The sequence below is a fragment of the Pongo abelii genome, chromosome 15, assembly GCF_028885655.2.
Source record: "Pongo abelii isolate AG06213 chromosome 15, NHGRI_mPonAbe1-v2.0_pri, whole genome shotgun sequence".
Taxonomy (NCBI): Eukaryota; Metazoa; Chordata; class Mammalia; order Primates; family Hominidae; genus Pongo; species Pongo abelii.
This window is the reverse complement of record NC_072000.2, coordinates 98,366,553-98,394,541: the sequence shown is the minus strand read 5'-3', so window position 1 is coordinate 98,394,541 and position 27,989 is coordinate 98,366,553. Positions and strand designations below refer to the sequence as shown.

Here is a 27,989-nt window from a genome sequence, read left to right as displayed (position 1 = left end):
TCAGAAAAACTTGGGCTTGGAGTGGTTGGTAAAAACTTCTTGAAAGAGGAGCCTGTGTTTACAGATAGTGGAGGCTTGTGTGGGGTGAGGGCAGCTTCCGTAGAGGTCCCGGGTCTCCGAGCTCTGCCAGGCGGGACTTGAAGTGCAGCTTCCGGGATAATTTATTTTACTGTGAGACTGTTACAAGGACAAAACATAATTTTTGTACTAGAGCAACACATTATGAAATAGAACGCAAATTCACTTATATAAAATTTTCTGATGAAACTGCAAAGAAATCCTGTGCTTCCCCTCCAGCCTCCGTGCCAGTGCCCTGCAGGTCCGAGTTCACTCTCCTTTGCCGTGAGGGATGTTGGGGGAAAGTTTGAGAAGCTTTGATCAGGAAAAGCATCCCAGCCTTAAGGTCAGCCAGACTTGGGTTCTGCTGCCTGTTTGCTGTGTGACCTTGAGCTAATTACTGTTTCCCTCTGAGCCCAGGCATCAGTGTTGGTTGCCCTTGAAAGCACCTGCCTTTCCCAGGCTGACCACTTGTTCCTCTCAAACTGGCTTTTCAACTCTCACAATTCTCACCTTTATAGCATTTGCTGGAAGAAAATTAAAGTTTGTTCATCTTCTGGATAGCAGCATCTTGCCTAACATAATTTCTTATGGGTGCTCATAGGAAATAGAAAAATTGAAATCAATCATGCAGAAACAAATAATTATGGAGGACCCCTCATACCATATCCAGTGCAGGATGTGACAGTAAAATTTAAATTGTTAGAGGTCTTATATCAACTTTTTGAATTTTTTTTTTTTTTTTTTTTTGAGACAGAGTCTCACTCTGTCTCCCAGGCTGGAGTGCAGTGGTGCGATCCCAGCTCACTGCAAGCTCTGCGTCCTGGGTTCATGTCATTCTCCTGCCTCTGCCTCCCAAGTAGCTGGGACTACAGGCACCTGCCACCACAACTGGCTAATTTTTTGTATTTTTTTTAGTAGAGATGGGGTTTCACTGTGTTAGCCAGGATGGTCTCGATCTCCTGACCTCGTGACCCGCCTGCCTCGGCCTCCCAAAGTGCTGGGATTACAGGTGTGAGCCACCGTGCCCAGCCTTGAAATCCTTTCGATGATGTGCTACACTGCTCTGTGTGAAAGAAAAGAAAGTTAGAGAGCTCTCGACCTCACCCCCTCATCAGCCAATTTTATAGCTATCATGAGATCTTATTTTTAGTCAAATCTTCCCAAATCCATTCTCTAGAATTGGTGATAATCTATCCAGCCACCGTGAATAATCTAGGAACAGACAGCAAGTTAAATACATGCACACGCACACACAAACACACCGCCCCAGGGTGCCCATCCTGTTTTTCTAGCCCTTCCCATCCCAATTCCATGTTAAAGGTCAGTAGGGCCAGGGAGTCTGAGGGACTTGAAAGGGCCCCATGGGCCTGTTTGGCTGCACTCAGCCCAGGACAAGTCCTGCTGGCTCCCAGGAGACAGATGCTATCCTCGGCTTGGCTCATGAGTCTTCTCCCTCCATATTCCTTGGCAGCAGCCCAGGGTGACTGGTGACAGAATTCCTGTGATTTATGATGCTGTGGAGGCTGGGCGAGGGAACCCTTCCCCCAGTAATTCCCCTGGAAAACTCATGGGCACTTGGCCGGCTTTGCAGGGCTCCTCCAATGGGTGCTAGAGAGGCAGCTCATTCTGGGAGGTGGTGTGGTGCCCTGTGCACAGGACACAGTTGATCCCGAAGACCAAGTTGTAGCTAATATTCTTCTGCCCCCCCTTAAATATCCCTCACTTTTGACTTCTACACCTTCCTTAAAATGTTCACTTAGAGATTCACTCCTATGCTTGAGAATTTCATTCATTCATCATTTGTTCTGAGGACATAAAGATGTCCAACACAGATTTACCGAAGGCCTGTTCTGGACTGGGCTTCACACTGGATTCTGGGTATGTGGTTAAGACAAAGCTTTTCTTCTTGAGAACTTCTCCTTCCAGTGGGGAAGAGAAGAGTGTAAACAACTAAGTGATGACTGTAACAAGGCAGGTGCTCTCAGGAGCCTGTGGCAGAGGTTGGAAGCCCAGGGAGAGCTCTGCTGTCTCTGCCTAGGGCAAGGGCAACTGGCAAGGCTTCATGGAGGAGGTGAGACAGGAAGTGGCCAGGGAAGAGAGGGATGGGAACACGACCATCAGGCAGAAGGAAACTCCCCAAAAGCACACTCAGGACTGGGGCTTATCCCGCCGTGTCCTGCAGCTTGAGTGTGTGTCCACACCAGTGCAAGCTGGGGGTCGAAGGTTGGCTGGCCGGGGGCCTCATGTCTCTTGGGTCACAGCCCCTACAGCAGAAGTCCTGGATGATGCCAGCTGTCCACACGAGTCACTTTCTCACTGGAAGGCAATGCTAGACTCAGACCCACCTCAGAGCAAATCAGACCAGTGCTTGCAACCCTTACTGCGCACATGGATCACCTGGGGACCTCACTTGAATGCAGATTCGGCCTTTCTCACAAGCTCTCAGTGGATGCCCACGATGTGGTCCTCAGACCACACCTGGGCACGGATACACAATAACACACTCATCCCTTGATTCTGTCTGTCAGCTGTCTTCCATTTGCGCTTGAGCCATCAAATCTGCCTCTAGATCACGATTCACTGTCATGCTCCCTTCAGCCTATAGTGGCTGAGAGCTCTAACTCTGAAAGGAGACAGACATGATGGCTGTGTGACCTTGGGAAAGCCTTTAACCTGTCTGAGCCTCATTTGCGCAATGGGATAAACACTTCTTCAGGGAAAGCTGCCTGAGCTGTAATGAACTTAGCATCCAGCAAGCATCCCACACGTTAGCTCCTGTTCTTACAGTTCCTTTACTACTGAACTGTCCTGTGACAGTGACAGTGGTTCAGTTTGGAGCCCAATGCACTTGAATTCATGTCCAGGCTCAACCACTGACTGTCTGTGTAACCTTGGACAAGGCACATTTTCACACTGAGTGGCAGTTTCCTCTTATAAAAGGGGATTAGGAAAAACTTTCTGGCTCACAGGTTGCGGGGACAACTCAGGGACTCACGGTGCCCAGTAAGCAGCATTCTGGTACCCTGTGAGGAACCCTAACTCCCTTGTTCATGCACATACACACCTGTTCCTTCAACACTGAACACCACCTGCTTTGTGCCAGCCCCCCGGTAGGCACAGGGAGTTGGAGACAAAGGACACAGGGCTCCTGCCCTCAGCGTGTGCACTGTTCACGGTGCTAGAGAGCAGGTGGGGACCTGAGGCTCCCTCTCTTGGATCTGTGAATTCAGCATTCCATGCATGACTGAGTCCTACAGAAAGTCCAGCAGCCGCCAGCGAGGGGTGAGCAAGTTTTGGCAGCAAAGGGCACGGCAACAGTGCCAGCACCTTCTGGAGACTCCAGTCAAGGGAAATGGGGGAACCCCCAGGTTTGGAGATGTTTGAGACGTTCCCATGGAGTGCCTTTGGCCAGACTGGCACTTACAGCCTTGGAGCACAGGCCTCCCAAGTGGCCTGGCTGCTCCTGAGCCAAGAGCAGGGCTGGGCCGGGCATCTGGCCCCCAGTGAAGGGGGTGGGAGTGGGGCTGGAATGCCCTGCACCTTTTCAGCTGAGGCCATGGCAGGGAAGCCTCTCCAAGATATTTCCTGTAATCCTTGTCTGGCCAGCCTCCTTACCTGGAGAATAGGACTCAGGTTGGGACGCCAAGATTTAAGGTTAGAGACCAAAGGGGATCCCTTCAGAGAGCAGGAGCCAGTGGTGGCAGTGTCAGGGACAGGTGCTCATACAAGAACCAGAGTTAATGAACTTTGAGAAAACCCAATATGTGGAGGGCCGAGTACCTTTCTCCAGAGATTTGAAGACAGTTATGTGGGTGAGGGATTTGACAATTCCTCTTGTTCTTGGGGACACCAAGGGTAAGGATTGGTGAGGTGCCAAGAAGAGTTGGTTTCTAATTTTTTAATACAGTTATTTCTTTCTGGTTATAAAAAACATGTTAATCACAGAAACTTTGGAAACTACACGAAAGTATAAAGAAGAAAATTAAAAAATCCTACAATCTGGAGATAACCACTGTTAACATGGCAGAGCTCTTCTCCACTTTTATGCATTCCAGCATTCCTGAGACACAGGATCCATGCCTTTGGATGGCCTGGTTTCCCACAAGGGGGTGATGCTAGGTTGGAGAAAACAAAGAATTTGAACAAGTGTGCAGGTGTATCAGGCAGCTATTGCTATCATGCTGTGTAAGAAGCAACCTCAAACTTGCCCTGGCTTGCAGGTAGAAGAAGCATTTGTCTGTCACTCATGAGTCTGTGCGTTGGCTGAGGATTGACTGATTTAGGTGTATCCCAGCTGCAGGTTGGGTCCATGTCTGCACCACATGACTCTCATCCTCCTGGAATGAGGGGGGCTCCCTGAGGCAGATTCTCTTCATGGGCAAGCTCACAAGTGGTAAGTGCACACTGCACAATTATGTTTTAAGCCTCCGTGTCATAATCCACTGATATTTTATTGGCCAAAGCACACAGCCAACCCAAGTGAAGAGATGGGGATGACTATTCTGTCCACCAGAGGCCCTGGCAAGAGTGTGAATGTACACTACTGGGGCTGATCATTTCGTCTGCTACACTAGGTGGGTCTAATATTTGCTGCTATCCCCAAGGGTCTTGATCCTCTTGCTTAAAACATTGTTTTAGTAGATTTCCTTCTACTCTTATATATGTATAATTTTTACTAAATTGAGTTTCTATTCTACCTTTTTAAAACTCCTTCTTGGTTTCTGTTTTCACTTAGCTTTATACCTTGTACATTTTTCTAACATTAAATATTTTTGAAAATATGTTAATGGCTGCAGAATCATAACATGTTTTGGCATAATTCATTAATCTCTTCTTCTAGGATACTTAGGGTTTTCCAGTTGGGGCTACTATAAATAACAACTGATGAACATCTTTGTGCAGAAACTTTGTTGGCATCTGTTATGGGCATTTCTTGCTTCTGTTTGTCCAGTACCAAGTCCAACCTCCCTCTGAATTCAGTGAGTCAGTGCCCCGATTTCCCTTTGGGGGAACCGCCCCTCACCTACTTTGAGTCCATGTAGTTCATGTCGCATCCATCACTGGCTCCTGGGGAATGGCCTCTAGCCACGAAAGGTATTCCATCTCACTAAATCTCAAAAATTGGGCCCAGGCCTGGCCATCCAGAGTATAGAATCCCCCTCATTACAGAGATTAGTTTAGGAATGACACAGTGCCTAGTCCTGGCTAATTAATGGTTGTTTAAAAAGAGGCACATGACCCAAGGTGATCTAATCAGAGTGAATCCTGAGACTAGCCAAGGAGTAGCTAGGAAGAGGCATTCTCTCTTCTCTGACTTCTGCTTCAGAGGGTGCCGGCAATCCTGAGGTTGCTGGAAGCATCTTGTTTACACTGAGCCTGAGAATAAAGCCAAGACCTGGGCGATCAAACTCAGAAACGAAGAGACTGGATTCTGCTGACATTGTACTCCTGATACATCCCAGCTGCATCCCAGCAAGAATCCCTGCTTTTTTCAGTTTCAGAAGCCAATGCGTTTCATTTGTCTCCTAAACTGAGTTGTGCTTTCTATCACTTTTAACCAAGTAATAGCTCGTGCTATTGACGGAAGTTCCTGAGCTGGAATTTCAGTTGTTCCTCAGTGTCTGTGAGGGATTGGTTTCAGGACTCCCCCAACACATATCAAAATCCTCAGATACTCAAGTCCCTGATATAAAATGGTGTAGAATTTTATGCACATCCCCTCATATACTTTAAGTCATCTCTAGATTACTTTTAATACCTAATAGTATGATGCTCTATAGTTGTTGTACTATATTTTTTAACTTTTGTGTTTTTTTAATTGTGTAATTTGAATTTTTAATGTTTTTTTCCTGAAAAATTTTTTTTTCGAGACAAAGTCTTGCTCTGTTGTCCAGGCTGGAGTGCAGTGGTGCCATCTTGGCTCATTGCAACCTCCGCCTCCTGGGTTCAAGCAATTCTCCTGCCTCAGCCTCCCAAGTAGCTAGGATAACAGGTGTGCACCACCATGCCCAGCTAATTTTTGTACTTTTAGTAGAGACGGGGCTTTGCCATGTTGGACTGGCTGGTCTCGAACTCCTGACCTCAGGTGATTCGCCCTCCTAGGCCTCCCAAAGTGCTGGGATTACAGGCGTGAGCTATCATGCCCGGCTTTTTTTTTTTTTTCTTTGAGATGGAGTTTCACTCTTGTTGCGCACTATCTCGACTCACTGCAATCTCTTCGTCCCTCATGAGCGATTCTCCTGCCTCAGCCTCCCAAGTAGCTGGGATTACAGGCGCACGCCACCATGCTCAGATAAATTTTTGTATATTTTTAGTAGAGATGGGATTTTTTTCTGAATATTTTTGATCTGGGGTTGGTTGAATCTGGAATATTTTTGATCTGTGGTTGGTTGAATCCAAAGGTGTGGAATCCGTGTATACAGAGGGCTGACCATACTGAGCTGAAGGACATAAACATTTTTTAAGCCTCTCAAGACCTCTTAGCAAATTGCTTTCCAGAGAGTTTATACAAACAATTCTACAGTGAGCCTATCTTAAAAGCATTTGTCTGTTGCTTTAGTTTGATAGGCAATAATTGCATGGTTGAAATATTTTTACGTTTATAGGCCATTTTATTTCATGGTTTGCTGAATATGAGCAACTGGTGTCAATTTTTTTTTTTTTTTTTTTTTTACTTTATAAGAGCTCTTTAAATATCAAAAACATTGATCCTTTCCCAAATTCCTCACCATTTCCCCCCAGCTTATTGTCTTTTGATATTTTGATGTGCTCTGAAGTAGATGTATTTGTAACTATTTTTTTTTTTTTTTTTTTTTTGAGACAGAGTTTCACTCTGTCACCCAGGCTGGAGTGCAGTGGTGCAATCTCAGCTCACTGCAACCTCTGCCTCCTGGGTTCAAGTGATTCTCCTGCCTCAGCCTTCTGAGTAGCTGGGATTACAGGCACCTGCCACCACGCCTGACTAATTTTTTGTATTTTTAGTAGAGACAGGGTTTCGCCATGTTGGCCAGGCTGGTCTCGATCTCCTGACCTCAGGTGATCCACCTGCCTCGGCCTCCCAAAGTGCTGGGATTACAGGTGTGAGCCACTGCGCCAGGCGTATTTGTAACTTGTATGTGGTCAGATTGTTTTTGGGTGTTACTCCTGTTGTTTCCATTTTTTCAAAGTCCTTCCCTATCGAAGACCAGGTGAATATGGACCAAGTTTTCTTCTTTTTGACATTCAGGACTGGGCATGGTGGCTCGCACCTGTAACAGCAGCACTTTGGGAGGCCGAGGCGGGCAGATCACCTGAGGTCAGGAGTTCCAGACCAGCCTGACCAACATGGTGAAACCCTGTCTCTACTGAAAACACAACAATTAGCCGGGCATGGTAGCAGGTGCTTATAATCCCAGCTACTCAGGAGGCTGAGGCAAGAGACTCGCTTGAACCCAGGAAAAGGAGGTTGCAGTGAGCTGAGATTGTGCCACTGCACTCCAGCCTGGGCTACAGAGTGAGGCTCTGTTGAAAGAAAGAGAAAGAGAGAAAGAAAGAGAGAAAGAGAGGAAGAGAGGAAGGGATGGGATGGGAGGGGAGGGGAGGGAAGGGGAGGGGGAAGAGGAAGGAAAAGAAAGAGACATTCAGATGCCCAGTGTTTCTCTGCCTATGATTTGAGAGCTGTCTGCATTGGAATCACCTGGGGAGATTGCTAAAAATCCAGATTTCTGGGGCCTCCCCCTGGAAACAGAGTCTCTAAGAGGAAGCCACAGTTCTCTCCATTTTTAGCAAGTATCACATGTGGTTTCAGTGAACACTTAAGTTTGAAAACCACTGCTCAAAAGAATGATAGGACACAATTTGAAAAAGAACACAATCCAATTCCCCACTCCCAAGAGCCAACTTCCCCAGCACCAGCCATTTGGCAATAATCCAATTCTTCCAGGATAGTCTGTGGGAAGAATTTTCTCATGCTTGAAGTTGCTTAAAGCTGGGATTCACTGGCAGGTAATGAGCTCTTGGTCTCAAAATGTCCAAGCCCGGGACTGTTGGTGTCTTGGGATCCCAAGGTCCAGTTGGAAGGTCAAATGAAATGATATTTCATAAGGTACCTGAACTAGTGCTTTTTATTTTTTCTCCAAATGCCCTCGAAGGTTTTTCTCCAGCTAATATATAACCTATGAGAAAAGTGCTTTGAAGATGCAGGGTCATGGGGGAGTGAGCTTTCTGTAAGGCAAAAAGCCAAGAAAGGAGAAACAGCATTCTGGTACTCACCAGCAGCCTGAGGTAGCTGCGCCGTTAAGCGCAATGCCCTGTGTCCAATTCATGGCCCCAGCCCTGCCCAGGGGAGGCTGGGAGCTCCCAAGGTACCCAGATGCTGGCTGCAAATGTCGATTGGTGGCCAGGCCATTGCCACGCCAAGCAACTGTTCCAATCACGCTCCTCCCCAAGGAGTGTGACAAAATGAGCTAGATCAAGCATGACAGGTGCACAGCAGGCAGGTGACAGGGGACAGAATGACATAGAGCCCTCGAAGGCACAGCCAACAAGCCAGAGAACTGCACTCTGGGCGTAGAAGGCAGTGCTCTCTCCAGCACCTCCCGGGAGGTCAGACAGGATTAGGGCAGCCCTCCTGGAATGCCCCGTCCAGCCCCATCGTGCAGAGGGAATTCCGAAGTCCAGGCAGGAGGAGTTGGTGGTGGTCACGGTGGGGCAGTGCCTGGCTTCAGCATGTAGGATTTGCCATTACTATAAAGCAGTGGTTTTCAAAATCTAACCCCAGGACCAGCATCTGCCACATCCGGGGACTTGTTAGAAATGCAGATTCTAGGGCCTGCAAGCTCTGGAGGTGGGTCCACACTCTGCATTGATACAGGCCCTCCTGATGCGTGTTCAAACCTGAGAACCACCAGCTTAATCCTCTGCACTGGGGAAGATTAATGGGATACTTGAGCTTGCTTTGGAAAGATGCGAAAGACACAGAACAGAGAGGCACGAGTGTGTGAGGCTCCCCTTACACCGCCCTTGATGGAGTCTAAACCTCAGCCTGGCGTTTGGGGCCCCACGTGGTCCCCCAGCCCACCTTCTCAGACTGCTCGGGGGGTTCCGCATGCTTCAGCCGAAATGCAAGTCCCTACTCCGGCGTTTCTGTCCCTTTTCTTTCGTGCAGCCTCTTCCTTCTGAAATCCCACTCAAGCCCTACCTGAGGTGCCCTCTTTCCTCTGAAGGTCTATGAGATAAGAAACTCGAAACAGTGGCTCCCTCCTGGCTCTCCTTTTAAAAACTACACTACTTGCTGGGCACGGTGGCTCACACCTATAATCCCAGTGAGAGGTGACAGCGTGCTGGCAGTCCTCACAGTCCTTGCTCGCTCTCGGCGCCTCCTCTGCCTGGGCTCCCACTTTGGCGGCACTTGAGGAGCCCTTCAGCCCACCGCTGCACTGTGGGAGCCCCTTTCTGGGCTGGCCAAGGCTGGAGCCCACCCCCTCAGCCTGCAGGGAGGTGTGGAGGGAGAGGCGTGAGCGGGAACCGGGGCTGCGTGGGGCGCTTGCGGGCCAGGTGGAGTTCCGGGTGGGTGTGGGCTTGGCGGGCCCTGCACCCGGAGCAGCCGGCCGGCCCTGCCGGCCCCAGGCAATGAGGGACTTAGCACCCACGCCAGCGGCTGCGGAGGGTGTGCTGGGTCCTCCAGCAGTGCCAGCCCACCGGCACTGCGCTCGATTTCTCACCGGGCCTTAGCTGCCTCCCCGCGGGGCGGGGCTCGGGACCCGCAGCCCGCCAGGCCTGAGCCTCCCACCCCCTGCATGGGCTCCTGTGCGGCCCAAGCCTCCCCGACGAACGCCGCCCCCTGCTCCACGGCACCCAGTGCCATCGACCACCCAAGAGCTGAGGAGTGCGAGCCCACGGCGTGGGACTGGCAGGCAGCTCCACCTGCAGCCCCGGTGCAGGATCCACTGGGTGAAGCCAGCTGGTCTCCTGAGTCTGGTGGGGCCTCGGAGAATCTTTATGTCTAGCTCAGGGATTGTAAATACACCAATCGGCACTCTGTATCTAGCTCAAGGTTTGTAAACACACCAATCAGCACCCTGTGTCTCCTCAGGGTTTGTGAGTGCGCCAATAGACACTCTGTATCTAGCTGTTCTGGTGGGGCCTTGGAGAACCTTTGTGTGGATACTCTGTATCTAACTAATCTGGTGGGAACGTGGAGAACCTTTGTGTCTAGCTCAGGGATTGTAAACGCACCAATCAGCGCCCTGCCAAAACAGACCACTGGGCTCTACCAATCAGCAGGACGTGGGTGGGGCCAGATAAGAGAATAAAAGCAGGCTGCCTGAGCCAGCAGCGGCAACCCCTTGGGGTCCTCTTCCACACTGTGGAAGCTTTGTTCTTTCGCTATTTGCAATAAATCTTGCTACTGCTCACTCTTTAGGTCCAGGCTGCTTTTGTGAGCTGTAACACTCACCGCGAAGGTCTGCAGCTTCACTCCTGGAGCCAGGGAAACCACGAACACATCCGAACATCAGAAGGAACAAACTCCAGACGCGCCACCTTAAGAGCTGTGACACTCACCGCGAAGGTCCGTGGCTTCATTCTTGAAGTCAGTGAGACCAAGAACCCACAAATTCCGGACACACCAGGACTTTGGGAGGCCAAGGTGGGCAGATCACCTGAGGTGAGGAGTTCGAGACCAGCCTGGCCAACATGGTGAAACCCCATCTGTACTAAAAGTATAAAAGTTAGCCAGGCATGGTGGCACGTGCTTGTAGTCCCAGTTACTTGGGAGGCTGAGGCAGGAGAATTGCTTGAACCCGGGAGGTGGAGGTTGCAGTGAGCAGAGTTTGTGCCACCACACTGTAGCCTGGGTCCCAGAGAAAGGCTTAGTCTCAAAAACAATGACAACAACAAACAAACACCCCAAAATATAACTACACTACTCTTAAAACCTGGCCACAATCAGCCTTCCTTCTTCCGTGTATCTTTCCTATTTAACTCCCTGGCCAAACCTGACTCATCTCCCACCCTCTCCCAGCAGCACCTGGAGTCAAGCGGGCTCTCGAGGTTCTTGGCTGACAGTCAGCATCTTTTCTTTTCTAAAACTCCCCTTTGAAAGTTCATGTGCTGACTCACCACTGTTCACAGCTCAGCAGCTGCTCTTAACTTTCTGCCTTTACCTAGATAAATTAACAGCAGCTGACCGCTAGAGTTGAATTATTTTGGGGGCTGTGGTGGTTGCTAGAATGATTTTACCCCAATGGCACAACAAAAGCAAGCAAGTGCCTTCTATGCAGACCTGGCTTTTCCAAACTTGACCTAGAATGTCAGACTGGAGTGGGGGGCTTAAACATCCTCTCACCACCACCCCCCTTTTTTTTAAAGACAGGGTCTTGCTCTGTCACCCACACTGGAGTGCAGTGGCACAATCACGGCTCACTGCAGCCTTGACCTCCCAGGCTCAAGTGATCCTCCCACCTCAGCCTCCTAAGTAACTGGAATCACAGGTGTGTGCCACCATGCCTGGCTAATTGTTTTATTTTTTATAGAGACAGGATCTCCCTGTGTTGCCCAAGCTGGTCTTGAACTCCTGGGCTCAAGTGATCTTCCTGCCTCTGCCTCCCAAGGTGCTTGGGATTATAGGTGTGAGCCACCGTGTCCGGCACTCTCTCCCAATTTTACAGGTAGAAAAACCAGCCCAGAGAGGGGCCTTGTTTTGCCAAGGTCTCCCTGAGAGTACCAACCATTCCAGGCAGCTCAGACACCTGCAGGATGCGCAGAAGGTACCAACCTGATACTCAACTTCTGGAAGCCAGTGATGAGATGCCCCCTACACATTCAGCACCCCCATTAGCTCTGCAGACTGCTGTGGGCAAGGTGAAATCTCATGGATCCCATGGCCCTGGTGGCTCTTTACGGTGTCCTGTGACTGGGACATTCCCAACAGCCAAGCATCCGTCCAAAGCTCCTCAGTCTCAGGAACCCACCATGAAAGTGAGAGACACAGCCCCGGCTCCCAGGTGGGGAGTCTTCAGCCCAGGATCTTCCAGCCTGGCTGCTGCCCCCAACTCGGGAACCTGCCTCTCTCTCCCCGATCCCAGGCAGGCCTTACCTGGGTCCCTGCCAATCCCCCAGGACGGGGAGCAGCACTCCCAACCCCAGCTGAGCCCAGGACCCTGACCACCCCCTCAATGCCCCCAGACTCTCTCCCACTGGCTTAGAGGTGTTGGTGGCAAGAAAAGGAGGCAGGCAGGTAAGGAGAGGTCGTGATGCCGCGGGGCCCGCAAGGCGCAGGCTGGTCAGTACAGGCTGGAGCACTCTGAAGCATGGGGGCTGGGAAAGGGGGTCCTGGGGGTGGAAACCCGCCTCCTTGGACATTTCCTGAAGGGTTTGGGGTGTCTTCTGAGCCACTGGTCCCTGAAGCTGTCCCACGACCAGCACACTTTGGGTTCCGTGAGCAGTGCGATCAGTCTTACAGTCTCCATTTTGTCCAACATGAACTCCTGGGAGGGGAAATTAATCTCTCACCTGACAGTGTTTTGGCCTCTGGACGCTGCTTCCTAGGTACCAAGGCATTGTCAAAGGCTGACCTACTTCTCCTTTAACTCTCACAAGCACCCTGCAAAGGATGTGGTATCAATGCCACTGGGCAAATGAGCAAATGGAGGCTCAGAGAGGTTAAGTGACTTGTCTGATGTGGCACAGCCAGGAGTGACAGAGCTGGATGACTAGGAGTCCAGATCCTGGTGTGACTTCCTGAATGTGGTTGCCTGCCTCTTCTCACTGCCTCCTCCAAGAAGCCCACCCTGACTGTCCCCAGCCTCCCTCTCTGAAGGGCATTCGTTTCTTAAGGACCAGATGAGCCTCCATCTCCTGTTGCCTAGCAGAATGCTGAGCATATTCAGGTGGCTCAGTTCATGTTGGCTGAGTGACTGACAGATGTCAATCCAGAGGCCCAATCTGATTGTTGCTTGGGACCCTGTGACATCACCACATAATTTCTTCCCTTTTCTTGGGAAGAAGATGAAATTAATACACTGTGACTATTTAGATAAATGTGTCCTTACTCAGAAATCTCATTTCTTTGCAATATGACTAAGTTCCAAGCTGTATATAACTAGGGATGCCAATTACACAGACTTCCACTGAATGGTGCCCACTGAGTTGTGCCATGCAGCAGCCTCAGTACTGCCTGTGAGGTTCCTGGAGAAGTCCTTCTGAACTGAGCCACAGGCTTGCTCACTGCTGACTGTTGCACTGGACACTAGGGAAGAGACCTGCCCCTCAGTGTTCCTGGGAAGCTAAGTATCCTGTGTTTGGATCATCTGCACTGAACCTGCCTCAAATGAGGTAAGCAAGTCCTGACTTAGGATGAAGTCAGCGCTAAAGGTGGCAGAAAGGAGAGTATGGAAAGGATGGGTCTTTGATGATGCCGCTGAGCCTAGGATCACACCATGCCTGAAACCCACCCAGGCACCAAACTTCCACTCATGACACAAGATGTGCCCTGGTAGAGAAGCCAAATGACCTCAGAAAAGAACAAAGTTGGAAGAGTCACACTTCTCCATTTTAATATTTATTACAAAGCCACAGTAATCAAGCCAGTATGGTACTGACATAAAAACAGGCATAGCGATGAATGGAATAGAATCAAGAATCCAGAAATAAACTTTCATATTACGGTCAATTGATTTTTGACAAGGGTACTGAGAAAATTCAAAGGGGAAAAATAGAACTTTTTAAACAAATGGTATCAGGACAACTGAATATCCTCATGCAAAATAATGAAATTGGACCCCTACCTTACACTGTATTAAAAAATCTACTGAAAATGAATCACAGACCTAAGCAGTAGAGCAAAAACTATAAACTTCTCACAAGAAACAGGTGTAAATCTTCATGACCCTGGATTAGGCAATGGCTTTTTAGATATGACACCTAAAGGACAAATACATACACATACCCAAAGTAAAACTGTTGGATTCTCGGCCGGATATGGTGGCTCACATCTGTAATCTTAGCACTTTGGGAGGCCGAGGCAGGTGGATCACTTGAGGTCAGGAGTTCAAGACCAGCCTGGCCAACATGGTGAAACCCTGTCTGTACCAAAAAATACAAAAATTGGCCAGGTGTGGTGGCGCATGCCTGTAGTCCCAGCTACTGGGGAGGCTGAGTCAGGAGAATCGCTTGAACCCAGGAGGCGGAGGTTGCAGTGAGCCAAGATGGCGCCACTGCACTCCAGCCTGGGTGATAGACTGAGACCCTGTCTCAAACAAACAAGCAAAAATACAAACAAACAAATTGGATTCCATCAAAATTCAAAACTTCTGTGCTTCATCAAGATAGTAAAAAGATAACATGCAAGATAGAAAATACTTGCAATCATATGTTTGATAAGGGACCTGTATCCAGAACGCAAAAAGAATTCTTACAACTCAACTAAAAAAAGACAATAGGCCGGGAACAGTGGCTCATGCCTATAATCTCAGCACTTTGGGAGGCCGAGGTGGGTGGATCACTTGAGGTCAGGAGTTCGAGACCAGCCTGGCCAACATGGTGAAACCCTGTCTCTAATAAAAATACAAAACTTAGCCGGGTATGGTGGTGCATGCCTTGTAGTCCCAGCTACTTGGGAGGCTGAGGCAAGAGAATTGCTTGAACCCGGGAGGGCGGAGGTTGCGGTGAGCCAAGCGAGATGCGCCACTGCACTCCAGCCTGGGCAACAGAATGAGACTCTGTCTCAAAAAAAAAAAAAATAATACAAATAATCAAATTTTTTAATGGGCAAAGAATTTGAATAGACATTTCTCCAAAGGAGAGATACACATAGCCAATAAGCACATGAAAAGATACTCAACATCATTAGTCATCAGAGAAGTGCAAATCAAAACCACAATGAGATGCCACTTCACACCCATTAGGAGGGCTAAATTAGAAAAGGTTGACAATAGCAAATGTTGGCAAGGATGTGGAGGAATTGGAACCCTCGTACATTGATCATGGGGATGGTAAATGGTGCAGCCACTTTGGAAAAGAGTTTGGCAGTTCTTCGAATGTTAAACATAGAGTTAACAGATGACCCAGAAATTGCACTCCTAGGTATGTACCAAAGAGAAGTGAAAACATATCTCTGCATAAAAATTTGTACACAAATGTTCATAGCAGTAATATTCATAATACCTAAGTAATGTAAACAATACAAATGTCCGTCCACTGATGAATGGATAAACAAAAGTTCTATCCATATAAATACGCCCATACCATGGAATATTCAGCCATAAAAATAAAGCACTGATTTGTGCTAGGACATGGATGAACCTTGAAAACATTATGCTAAATGAAAGCAGCCAGACACAAAATGTATCTTTTTGGGGGTGATGAAATGTTCTGGAATTAGAGAGGGGTAATAGCTGTGCAATTTTGACTATACTGAAAACACGGAAGTCCATAATTGTAAGGGCTAAATGTTATGGTATGTGAGTTATATCTCAATAAAGTTGTTATTTTAAAAACACATGCTCCATTGTCAATCAAAGCCAATCTGATCACGTTTTCTGTTACTGCAGTAACAGCATCCTGACTGATGGGGGCAATGAGGAAAGAAGCCCAGTGGACTGACAGTGTGAAGTTTAAGGTGAGGACCCCGTGCAAGAGGCTCCCTCAGTCACTGAAATGCCCACTGCCAGCATGCTCATATGTGTAAGAGTGTGATCATACCTGTTTGCACCTTTGTGTGTGCAAGTTGATGTTTGTGTGCTTGTTGCAGGTGTGTCTGTGTATGTCTCATGTGTAGGTGTGCAGAAAGCACACGTGGATGTTGATGGGTGTATACTGTGTGTGTGCATGTGCCTGTGTGTGATGTGTCAGTGTGGAGCTACATATGAAGACCAGGTGGGAAGTTCCTCTATGCACCCTCTACACTGACCCTTCACCTAGTGGGTGCTCAAGTTTGTAGACTAATAGAGACCTTAGGACCTTTCTGCACCAGGCAACCATGTAGCTATGGAAAGAAGAGCTGATGGGGGGCTAAACACAAATGCAGCCTGAGCTAAGGAGCAGGACTAGCTCAAGTTGGAGTCTTGCCTGGGGCAGTCAGGAGCCCCGCAGCCATCTGTCTATCCTTACCTTAATCAGATCGAGCTTGGAGAAGAGATCCATGCTCTTGGGCACGCCGTGGGCAGAGGGGCAGCACTGCCGGGCCATGTTGGTGATGGTCATTTGCATGTAGCCGAGCAGCTGATCCTGCGGGAAAGAGAAGGAGGAGGTGGTGGCTCAGGCTTCTCCCAGCATCCCCTGCACCTGCCCTGGCTCACTCCGGCCAGCGAAGTGTCGTGGACAGAGCTGGGACACTGGCAGTGTCCTTCTCATCATGGTCTGTATTCCTCTCCTGCGGTGCTTGGTTGAGTTCCTCCCCACCTCAGAGCCTGAGCGTCCTCCCCTGCAAAGATGCAGGCTGGACCAACTCCTTTCAGAAGGGCTTCCTGGCTGGAGGTATCGGGGTCCACACCTCGTTAGAAGCAGAGGACTGGGAAGGGGCAAGGAGTGGGCCCCTGGACTTCAGACCTCCAGGATCCTGGTCTGCTGCAGCAGCTTAGAGAGAAAGACCTCAAAGGGGCTCTGTAGACTGTGACCCACCCAGCTCCCTCCCTAAGCCCCTTGCCTTGGCTGGAGGTCAGCAGCCAATAGCCCCCAAGCCTCGTCTTCCAAACTCAGATCCCTCGAGGCCCAGTCAGTCTGGACCTGAGCAGGTCTCACACTCACTCCATGACCTCATCCTGTGCAGGGAAGGTGTGCCTAGCACAGCCCTGTGCCCAAGCCATGGTCCCAACTGTCCTCCCGCAGTCCCTGAGGCCAGAAGAACATAGATTGTTGCCTCCATTTATGGCGAGGAACCGGAGTCCAGGGGTGACCAGACCACACTCGCAAGGCCAGTAAGGGGCAGTGCAAGAGCTGAATTCTGAAATCCCTGGAGTTCATGGCCATGGACTTTGGCCATGGCTTGTTCTTTCTGAGCCTCATTTTTCTCATTTGTAAAATGAGTGTGGGTAAAATTCACCAATATTTAAGAACACCTATTCCATGTCAGACTCTGCGCTAAGCACTGGTCTGGAATGATCAGAGAGACACCAGGGTTACTGAAGACAGTACATAACAACCACTCACTTAAACGCCATTATCTTATTATTAACCACAAACATTATACAAGGACTAAGAGCTTGGCACAACACTAAGCCCTGGGACTGGGCCGGTGGATCCCGGCTCTGGTTCTTGGCAGAGCTCTGCCCTGAAATATCTGTGGCCTCAGTTTTCCCATCTGTAAAGTAACATCTGATCCCTCTAAGACAGGCCCTTCGAAAGCAAACTGTCACCAAGGAGCAGTAAGTGGTGCGGGTCTGTCTGTGTGTGTCTGTCTCTATGTATGTCTCTGCGTGTGTCTGTGTGTGTGTATGTGTCTGTGTGTCTGTGCGTGTGTTTGCCTGTGTGTGTGTCTGTGTTTGTGTGTGTGTGTGTGTCTGGCTGTGTCTGTGTTTCTGTGTGTCTGTGTGTGTCTGGCTGTGTCTGTGCATTTGTGTGTATGTGTCTGGCTGGGTCTGTCTATATATCTGGTTGTGTCTGTGTGTCTGTGTGTCTGGCTGTGAATATGTCTGTGTGTGTGTGTGTCTGGCTGTGTGTGTGCCTGTGTGTCTATGTGTCTGGCTCTGTGTGTGTGTCTGCGTGCGTATGTGTCTGTGTGTTTTGGGATTGATGATGGAGGCATCAGCTTCCCCTTCCCCACCCCTAACCCCACCCCCAGGCTGAAAGACTGGACTCACATTATAGCTGCTGCTGGTGTGTGTGTGTGTGTTAAAGTCAATGTCCTTCTGGTAAGTGATGCTATGCTTCAGCTGCCACCACTGCTCCTGCTTGCGGTAACACTTCTTCTGCAGCTGACACAGCCGGGTCTTGAGGCTCTGGGGCAGAGGGAATGGGCCATCTTGGTACAACAAACCCTCCAGGGCATGTGCCCTGGTCTGAGTCACCAGGGTGGTCTGTGCAATGACAGGATAGGAGGAAGGAATACTTCTGGGTGGCTGGGGCCATTCAAGGCACCAGAGATGCAGAAAAGGGCGTGTCCAGGCTGATGGAGTTTACCTGAGCCCCAGTTCCTGATGATTTTATAAAGGAGAGTTCCCCTACACAAGTTCTCTTGCTGCCACCAGGTAAGACGTACCTTGGCTCCTCCACCTTCCACCATGATTGTCAGGCCACCCCAGCCATGTAGAACTGTGTGAGTCCATTAAACCTCTTTTTCTTTATAATTTTTTTTTTTTGAGACAGTCTCACTCTTTTTGCCCAGGCTGGAGTGCAGTGGAACAATCTTGACTCACTGCGACCTCCGCCTCCTGGGTTCAAGTGATTCTCCTGCTTCAACCTCCTGATTAGCTGGGATTACAGGTGCCCACCACCATGCCTGGCTAATTTTTGTATTTTTAGTAGAGATGGGGTTTCACCATGTTGGCCAGGCTGGTCTTGAACTCCTGACCTCAAGTGATCTGCCTGCCTCGGCCTCCCAAAGTGCTGAGATTACAGGCATGAGCCACTATGCCCAGCCATCTTTTTCTTAGTAAATTACCCAGTCTCAGGTGTTTCTTTATTAGCAGCATGAGAAGGAACTAATACATGTCCCCAGCCAGGCCGTGTGGGATAGAAATTTGAAAGATACAGAACAGGTTGGGTGTGGTGGCACACACTTGTAATCCCAGCTACTCAGGAGGCAGAGGCAGGAGAATCGCTTGAGCCTGGGAGGCGGAGGCTGCAGTAAGCTAAGATCACGCCACTGCACACCAGCCTGGGCAACAGAGTGAGACCCTGTCAGAGAGAGAGAGAGAGAGAGAGAGAGAGAGAGAGAGAGAACATACCCCCGGAGAGAGAGAGAAAGAGAGAGAGAGAACATACTCCCGGAGAGAGAGAGGGAGAGAGAGAGAGAACATACCCCCGGAGAGAGAGAGAGAGAGAGAGAGAGAACATACCCCCGGAGAGAGAGACAGAGATAGAGAGAACATACCCCCGGAGAGAGAGAGAGAGAGAGAGAGAGAGAGAGAGAGAGAGAGAGAGAGAGAAACATACCCCCGGCCCCGCTTCTCTGAGGCTTACTTTCCTCCCCTCGAAAATGGGAAGAATAGCATGGCTGGACTTGCCTTTCCCTAGTCCCAGCCCTTGGAATAGCAGCAACTACCTGGGATCAGGATGCTGGCATGAGATTTAAGTGAGATAAAGCATGTAAAGTGCTTCACGCAGTGCCCAGCCCATCCATGAATTCCATTCTCCAAAGAATGGTACAACGTGGTGCAGGCTTGCAGCGCTGCCACTAGGGGGCAGATGCTCTCTCCAAAACTACGCAGCAACCCTTTGCAGGGAACCAACCGGCTGGTCACCCTTCGTCTGGGATCCCGAAGTCCCCGGTCTCAGTGGCAGCATGAATCTTCATGATGCCACGCCTTTGTCAGGGCAGATTCTTCCACCTGGAGTGCCCATCCCTCCCAGCGGAAGTCCTATTTATTATGAGATAACCACAAAGGAAGGGAAGAGAAATGATGTCTCCGGCACTTACTTTGAGGCAGTTTGTGTTTGGTGCCTCGGAAGGACCCTAGCAACTAGGGTGTGTTGCCCCCACTTGACAGATGCAGAAACTGAGGCTCAGAGAGGATACAAGCTAGTCACACAGCTAGTCGGTGGCTGAGCTGGGAGCTGAGCTCCAGTCCCTCTGCATCCAGGACACATGGCTTTTCTACCATGCAGAACAACGTTTAGGCACGAGCTGAGCCTCAGGCAGCAGAGGGGAGAGGAAGGGGATATGGAAGGTGGCTCAGGAGCGACAGCCCCACCGAGGGCCCCCCAGCATTACGCCGCTGCTCCCTCCAGGCCTTCCCCAGGGCTGTGCAGGAAAGGGGGCCCCACACCCCCAGCTCCCTGGGCCACGGGGAATGGAACAGACTTCAGGCAGCTGTTACCAACATGAGAGCCCTGTGGTCCTCCTCTAGAGACTCCAGGCTCCGGTGGACGGCCTGGCTCATCTGGGAGAAGGCCTCGAGGCGCTTCTGCGTGTCCTGGCTGGCTGTGAAGAGCTTCCCGTAGTGCTTCACCATGGCCTCCACCAGCACCTCCTCCGGCTCCTCCCAGCCCGTGCAGCCTATGGAGACAGCGCCATGGCGGGATGGGTGGGTGCCCCTGCAGTGGGCCATGCCAACAGGGTGGCCAGGAATTCCGGCTGGGGCCACAAAATTGAGAGGTGCCAGACCATCCATGACAGTAGAATGACCCCAGACAGGAGGATGGTCCCGCAGTTCTCCAGGCTTGCCATCCACACCTGCCCCCGGCCTCCCGCCCCCTCCACTTCAAGGGAATCCTCAACCTTGGAAAGTTCAGCCAGAGACTGAGACAGGGATTATGGATCAAGACCACCAAGAGAGGCAGGAGACTGCCCTCAAGGAGACGTTGCTGCTTGGGGCAGCCTGAGAGGGGGATAGGAATTGTTCCTGTCCTGAGCAAGCAAGTGCCAAGTCCTGGTGGTTATGCATTTTGGATGGGTTGAACGGGGCAGAATTGCTGAATTAGGAAGGTCCCAAACCACGAGCAGCACTGGGTGCTGGGTCTGCCGCAAGCCCCATGCTTGACCTGCAGCCCTGACCCCTCCTTGGCTCAGTACTCAGTATATATCCCCAGCCTCCCAGCCACATCTCCCAGCAGCCTGGAGCTCACCACCCCCAAACCCACCTCGCAGCCCTATGGCTCCTGCCTACATTTGTGTCCCTCCCTCTGCCTGTAGGGTCATTATACTTTGCTGCACCCATTTGAGCCCCATGAGAGGTCACCTCCTCCATGAAGCCTTCCCTGATCTCCAAGGCAGAGTTTTTGGAGTTTCCATAGCTCCTCTCATTCTAGCACTTAGTACAGTGGCTATGAAGTCAGATGGACCACAGTCTGAGCCCAGTGCCACCACTTCCTGACTGGGCGACCCTGGGCAAGTTCGTTACCCTCTCTGAGTCTGAGTAACATAGTAGTGCAAAGCTCATAGGAGGGGTAAAGAAGATTTGCTAAAGACCTTAGCACAGGGCACATATTTAATAAATGGTAATAATTATTATTGATGGTGTTGAAATAATAATGATAACAATAAATATGTGTGACTCCCCTTCCCTTTTCTAATGAGTTTCCAGTACTCATAAAACAACACACAAAACCTCATCTCAGATATCCTTATACTCTTAGTTAATAATAGCAAAACAAAAACACAAAACCAAAGACAAACAAAATAATAATAATAATGGCTAACGTTTACCAGGTACTAGCTAAACGCGGGGCCCTGTGCTGTGCTTATAAAGGATAACTTCATGTAGTCCACATAATTATTGCTGTTCCCATTGTACAGATAAGAAAATCAAGGCCTTGAGAACTTGCCAGAGGCCACACTGTTAGTGACAGTGGAGCCGGAGTTGGGACCAAGCAGTCGGACTCGGCTGCCTGTGCCCTTCCCCACCACTGTGGGGTTGGCCTTTGTGGATTCCCATTCTATAGATGAGCAGCTCGTGGCTCCATGAGGCCACACACCGTGTCACAGTCCTGCAGCCAGTAGGCGGCTGTGGAGAGAAAGGGCTTTCCGAGGAAGCTGTGTACATACCCTCGGGGATTTTCTCAAGGACCTTAATCAGATAGTCTTCAAAAAGCTTGTGCTTCTCGACTTCTCTCTTGAGCTTCTTCTGCCTGTAGAGCCAGGTGTAGGAACATGGCCTGGAGGCTCCCAGGTCACGCAGGACCCCCTGTGAACGAACCTGGGCCACCCTCTCTGATCTCCTGCTTGGACTACACTGAGCCGGCCACGTACCACTTTATCAGTTGGCCATAGACTTAGGAGTCTCTCCACCTTCATTTCACTGCTCAGCAAACTGAGTCACAAGCAGGTCAAATAAATGCCCTAGCAGCATCTCCCAGGCAGCAAAGAAGGCGTCTGGGGGAGAGTGAAGGCTGAGCCTTTCTGGCCAGAGTTTACAGTGCCTCCCCTGGAGGCTGTGCAGGTGCCTCCCATCTTGGGAGACAGGCCAGCCCCTACTAGCTGGTGATGTGGGGCCAGCTGCTTCACCTCTCTGTGCCCAGGTTGCCCATCTACAGCAGGGGTGATGTGAGCTGCTAGCCAGGGTAATGCGTGGGGCTCCCAGTGCCTTGGGAGCACTCCATCAGAGGTGGGGGCCCCACCAGCCCCCAGAGGGGAGACGGCCACGTGCTATTGCCTGGCCATACTTGTCTCTTCGGGGAATCCCTAAGCAAGTCACCAACAGGTCACCTGCTCTGGACCCAGCCAAGGTCAGCAGTCAAGGGCAGAGACCAGAGCGGGGCTTGGCCTGGCCAGCTGGCCGAGCTCCCAAGCCACTCTGACTGTGCAACAGGGGTTGTGCTGGGGGTCTCTGAGTGGCCCAGGGCAAGCCACTCTGCTTCTCTGGGCCCCCCGTCTCTCATCCATATGGTTCTGAAAAGTGCAGGACAACATCATCCTTCCCGCAGACACCACGTGGGGCCCTGTGAGCCATGACAGTGCTAAACCTTATTGGGATCAGGAAGCCCTCAAGATCTGTTGGGTTAGCCCTTTTCTTCATAAAACTTTGCATAGACACATCCTTTTGCATCTAATTCAGGCTTTTGTGGGTAGCCTGAAATTTCTTATCTCCCCAACCTCCCATCCCCATGGGGTGAGGACCCACGGTCACCACGAAGAGTCAAGGCGGCAACCTCGTAGACTGGACTTAGAGGGGCCGAGTGGACAGGTGCAGACGGATGGTCACCCGCAGTCCTCCTTCCTGATGTAGAGGCTCAGCCTGCAGATGGCCCGGTACTGGCCCAGGATCTCAGGCCAAAGGGCAATAGCCACACCTCTTCTCTCTCCCATCACAGCTGTTGCTCAGCCCCGCCCATTTGCTTTCAAGCCACACTGCCCTCCTGATCCACCCCCTGTTCTGGCCTCCTCGGGGTCATGTTTGCTAAGTCCAGCCACTTAGCCCACGGGGGAAGCGCTGGGGCTGGGGCTGGGGCAGGGCTGGGACAACACATACTTAGCCTGGAGCTGGTAGAGTTCCTGCCACAGCCCTTGAAGGTCCCCTTCCTTGTCACCAGGATTGCTTGGGTCAGCTCTCTGGCCTGTGTCCATGGCTGCCATCACCTCACCACCGCAAGCTATGCAGGAGGACAGGAGCCCCCTGAGCCAGGCAGGATGAAGACAGACCGAAAAGGGACAGTCACAGCCGCAGCTTCCTCTTCAGATCCTCGGAAGCCAGGGTTAGCATCCCCACCTTACAGAAAAGGAGACAGAGGTTCAGAGAGGGGCTGTGACCAGCTTAAGGTCATCTGGCAGGACTGGATGAGGACCCAGGGCTCATTAAATCCCAAGTCCAAGGTCTTCGGGCTGCATCCCCAGCTCTGGAGAGGTTGAGGGTGCCATTCTGTAGGGGCCTTGTTTCCCTTGCAACCCTGTAACTGGTACAGCCCCATCACCCCCAAGTCTTCAGTTCCTGGCCACCAAGATGCCTGGGAACTTTCAACAAGTGCTGGTTTCAAATAAATGATGGAAGAAGTCATAGGGTCAGAGCCAGAGTTTGTTCAGAAAACAGCCTGCTTAGGGAGGAGGCAGCTTCCTCGTCATCTCTGCCCACTCATCCCCCATCCATGCATTTATTCACTTAACCAACATTACATGCTCTGAGCTCATACAGGGCTTACAGAGCTACAGTGGAGACTGAGCAGAGATGCTTTGAACAAGCTCATGATCAAGCTGGGAAGATGGTCTAGTTACAAGTAGCTTCAACACAGTCTTGCAAACAGTTCCTGGGCCACTCGCCCAAGGCCGGTATGCAAGCATGACCCTCATTGGTCAACTGCTGAACCAGCCCAGTGCGTTGGGGAGAGAAGGTGAGGGGCTACAAGGTCAGTCTTTCTAGCCCCAAGCATCAAACACAGTTAGATAGGCACTGGAGGAGGAAGGGGCCTAGCTGACTCACCTACAGCTCCAGGAGCACAAAGACACAGCCAGGCTGTGACATCACAATGCTGGCTTCTGTCCTCATGATGTGTCCATTGCAGGATCCACCTGTGGGTGGAGGGCCAGATTCTCCGTGGTCCTAAAACCTCCCACCCCCAACTCCCATTCCCTTTCCCAAGATGGGGAGAAAGGGCACTGGCAACCCCATGGGAGACTTGGGCTATTTTTGTCCTTTCTATCAAGGCTGGTCTGCTTTATGTGCTGCCCAATTCCCATTGACCTGTCCCGGGACTCTCCCTTGACCCCATCCCACCTGATTTTGGTGGCTGCAGCTCAGGCATTTCTCCATCAGCCCCCAAGGCTCAGCCCCACCCATGGCTCAGGACCAGGCCTGGCTCCGTGCAGGGGGTGGGAGCCAGCTGAAGGACCCATGTCTGGGAACTGCCCCTGCCTACGGCTTGGCCCTGAGCCTCCTGTTGGAGCCACTGGACCTGTGCCACCAGGGAAGGTGGGGTGGGGAGGGCTGGGCCTCTTGCCCACCCTGACACCCCACCCCCACCACACGCACCACCCTGCTGGCTGGCCTGGCCTTCCCCCGCAAAGGCTTCCATTGGCTCAGAGCTGGGCAACCTCAGACGGCTCCTGGGAAGCCACAGCTCAGTGTGGGCTCCACTGGGAGGAACGCTGTGGGTGGGGAAGGTCCCCAGAGAGGGTGAAGGAGGCAGGAGCCAGGGCAGGGCCTGAGCCAGAGCAGGGGCCAGGAATGAGGGAGGGGCTGGGGTCTATTCGGGGGCAGAGCAAGGGCTGGGGGTTCAGGTCTGTGGCTGGAGTTGGGGCAAGGCTGGAGCAAGATCTGGATCAAAGGTTGGGGCTGGGGCCAGGGTCAGGGCTGGGCTGGGGGCAGGGGCAGGGGCAGGGGTTTGGACTTTTCCCCCTCACGACTGCTCACCAGCAGGCAGTGAGATCAGCCCCAGCTAGCCCAGGAGTCCCTGACAGGTGCCCAGGCTGCCTCTCTATGGTACTAGAGCCCCTCGCTTATGTGCTGAGCACCGACTGAGAATGAAGGTGAAGGGTCCTGGCTCTGGCCTTGGGTTCACACTCAGGAGGGAGGTGGATGCAGGTGTGGGGGGCATAGATGCAGAGGGAGAGGAGCTCAGGGGCTGGGGTTGCCCAGAGAAGGAGTCAGCCCAGTTCGAGGAGGGGTGGAGGAGTCCCCCAGCGTCAGCAGTGTCCGAGGTGTTTCACGAGGATAAGAATGTGAGGAGAAGGTGGGAAGGGCATTCTGGCAGAAGGAATGGCAGGGACAAAGCTTCGGAGGCACGGAACAGCTTGCACAGCCTGTGCAAACTGTAGGCAGAGCCTTCAAAGCAGAAGGGGGCAATCAGGGTGGGAGTGGTTTGGACCATGGCTGGTGAAGCTGTTGGCAGGAGTCAAAGGGTATCAGCCAGCAGAGAGACTGCCCGGGCTACTCTGGGCAAGGAGGGGTGCATGGGACGCTGTAGGGAGGCGCAGAATCAGAAGAAAAGCTGAAAATCCAGCTGAAAATCCAGAGAGGACAGGGGCTCAGGGCAGCCCTGGAGATCCATGCGGCAGGAACTCAGGGAGGCGCCCCCAGAATGAATCCTTCTCAACCCCTTTTCATCATCCTCTCCATTCTCAAGAATCAAGAGAGGGCGCCCAATTGGCTGAGCCTGGGCCATGTGTCCACCCCTTGGCTTGACTGACAGTCATATCCTAAGAGCCTGCAGTGGGGCCCGGAAGTTTCCCAGTATAAACCCTGGCGCTGTTCCCAGGGAATCAGGACAGCTGAGTAACAGAACCCACAGGTGCTCCTCCATGGAGGCTCAGGGACAATAGGCTGAGGAGGCTCAGGGACAACGGGGCTGCGTCCCCAGCTCTGGATAGGTTGAGGGTACCCTTCTGTAGGGGCCTTGTTTCCCTTGCAGCCCTATAACTGGTACAGCCCCGTCACCCCCAAGTCTTCAGTTCCTGGCCACCGTGATGCCTGGGAACTTTCAATAAGTGCTGGCTTCCAACAGGCTCTGGAAGGAGTCATAGGGTCAGAGCCGGAGCTGGTTCAGAAAGCAGCCTGCTTAGGGAGGAGTCAGCTTCATTATCATCTGCCCACTCAGAAATGGTCAGAGCATTTCTGAGCATGCTGTCTGGCTTAGAGTGGCGGTGAGGCTGGCAGCGTGGCAGCGGGAGTGACTCATGTTTGTGTGGCTCAGGTCTAAGCACTTCCATGCAGGAGTTCATTCATCTTCATGACACACCAAGGTCAAAGCTGTTATTTCACAGAGGGCAAAACTGAGGCCCAGAAAGGCTAAGTAACTTGCCCAAAATCTCACTGTTAGAAAATAGTTCCGATATTAATCCAGAAAGTCAAGATCCAGAACCATCTGGGAGGCTGAGTTGTTAGGACCTTGAAAGTGATGGATAGGGGGTCCCACAGCGGAAGGCTGTTCTTGGGGAAGACTCCATTAGCACCTCTGGGTATGGGACCTTCACTGGGGACAGGCAGATCACTGCCTCTTCTGGCCAGAAGCAGATGCTGGAGAAAGCTCGCCAGACTCTCGTCCCTTCCCACGCTCAAAAATTCCGGGACTTTACTTCCCAGAAGTTCAAGGCTGTAAACCACTTGACTCCATAGGTGGGGGTGGGCAGGTGGGTTTGGAGTGGGGATGGTGGCACTATTTGTTTTCCAGTGACAATTTCATTTTTGGCCTGAAGTGTCCCATAGGTGCTGAGAGAACACACAGACAAGGCTGGGAGAGGCTGCAGCTCCTTGGGAGCCGTTTCTCCCACCCAGGCCCCCAAAGAGTGACTGTCACAAGCACCAGGGATTGAGTCCTATCACGGATTTGCCCCTGCCTGACTCTTTACCAGGAGTCTCTCGTTTCATTCTCAGAACAGTCCTCTGGGGTGGTGGTAGCACTGCTCCATTTTGCAGATGAGAAAACTGAGTCTATGAGGTGAAGTAACTTGCCCAAGGGTACACAGTTAATACAAGGTAACAGTGCTGGCTACACAGTTTGTGGGGCTCAGTACAAAATGAAAACACTGGGCTCCTTGTACAAAAATTATTAAGAATTTCAAGATGCAATAGCAGAAGATAAAGCTAAATGTGGACTCTTGTGAGTACAGATCCTGCACAACTGCATACGCCCCACACTGGGATTTGGACCCAGGTCCAGGGATTCCAGATGTAGTTATTCTCCATCCTGCTCCTTAAAACCCACAGGCCTGCCTTAGACCCCTCTTCACCGCCCTGGCTCTTCCTCTTCTTCCTCCCCCTTCCCCAGCAGACCAGCAGACCCCACCCTTCCCTAATTAGGGGAAGACTCAAGCACTTACATGGAGGTGAAAGGAACTTAAGAAGAAAAGAAATGATCAAGGCAGAGAGACAGGAGCTGCCAAGGTTCCACAGCGGTGAGGGGCACAGGTCTCTCACCTCCCAGACTAGCCTCTACCGCCTGGGCCTTGGGCAAGAGAAATCCAAGGCAAGTCTGTCTGTTACAGGCAGCTGGGAATCTTGGGAGCTGGGAACCTGCTACAAGGACAGAGCTGCAATTAAATGGCAATAGAACCCCTTTTCAAAAACCTTAACAAGGATTTTTGGGGCTGGAATCGTTCCCCAGGCTTGGGTCACCAGGCACAGCAGAAGGAAGGGCCTGATCAGGCCTTCTGCAGAATTCACCCCATCTGGTCTACAGCCCCAAATGCCCCCAAACAGGGCCAAGGCCATCCCTTCCTCAGCCATTGACGCTCAGGATGCAGAGTGGGGCTGCAGGTTGAGGCAGGGCTACCAGCTGTGTGGCCTCAGGAAAAGCACTGACCTCTCTGAGCTTCAGTTTCCTGAAAGGCAAAGTTTGGGTCATAGCACCTAGGGATTAAATGAGATAATCCATGTACAACACTTAGCATCTTCTCATTTTTGTAGAATTAACCCATGTGTGCATAG

The 27,989-nt window shown here is 51.2% G+C and overlaps 2 protein-coding genes across 9 annotated transcripts in view; both read right to left on the bottom strand.

Moving 5' to 3' along the window:
• Window positions 1–4,446, bottom strand: part of OTUB2 (OTU deubiquitinase, ubiquitin aldehyde binding 2) — a 33,309-nt gene extending 28,863 nt beyond the window's left edge. Inside the window, exon 1 of one of the 2 annotated variants that reach the window (XM_054530458.2) lies at window positions 4,269–4,446. The gene's annotated coding sequence lies outside the window, so the exon portion shown is untranslated. The remainder of the gene's footprint in view (window positions 1–4,268) is intronic. The other variant, XM_054530459.2, reaches the window with a different exon arrangement.
• CCDC197 (coiled-coil domain containing 197) lies at window positions 24–24,523 on the bottom strand. 7 transcript variants are annotated; one of them, XR_008513195.2, is made up of 8 exons: window positions 24,342–24,523; window positions 24,048–24,136; window positions 23,106–23,342; window positions 20,020–20,194; window positions 17,838–17,975; window positions 16,150–16,266; window positions 12,553–12,643; window positions 24–177 (listed from the first exon to the last, which is right to left on the bottom strand). XR_008513195.2 is itself a non-coding variant. In XM_054530455.2 (8 exons), exons 2-7 carry the CDS (start codon window positions 23,207–23,209, stop codon window positions 12,626–12,628), a joined length of 639 nt encoding a protein of 212 aa, XP_054386430.2. In that variant the 5' UTR covers window positions 23,210–23,342; window positions 23,770–24,021; the 3' UTR covers window positions 12,402–12,527; window positions 12,615–12,625. The 7 variants fall into 7 exon arrangements, 6 of the variants coding, with proteins under 6 accessions (XP_054386429.2, XP_024087676.3, XP_054386428.2 ...); XM_054530455.2 differs by lacking the exons at window positions 24–177; window positions 24,048–24,136; window positions 24,342–24,523 and adding exons at window positions 12,402–12,527; window positions 21,683–21,765; window positions 23,770–24,021 and having other exon boundaries at window positions 12,615–12,643; window positions 20,016–20,194; XM_054530454.2 differs by lacking the exons at window positions 24–177; window positions 12,553–12,643 and adding an exon at window positions 11,432–12,527.
• Window positions 24,524–27,989: the final 3,466 nt, after the last annotated feature.

Coding starts and splice junctions, on each gene's coding strand:
- CCDC197 (XM_024231908.3), bottom strand. CDS start 23,209: ATGGCAGCCATGGACACAGGCCAGAGAGCTGACCCAAGCAATCCTGGT. Junction 17,976..20,015: donor ACCACAGGGCTCTCATGTTG/GTAACAGCTGCC, acceptor CCTCTGCCCCAG/AGCCTCAAGACCCGGCTGTG. Junction 16,267..17,837: donor ACACCAGCAGCAGCTATAAT/GTGAGTCCAGTC, acceptor TCTTTCCCGCAG/GATCAGCTGCTCGGCTACAT.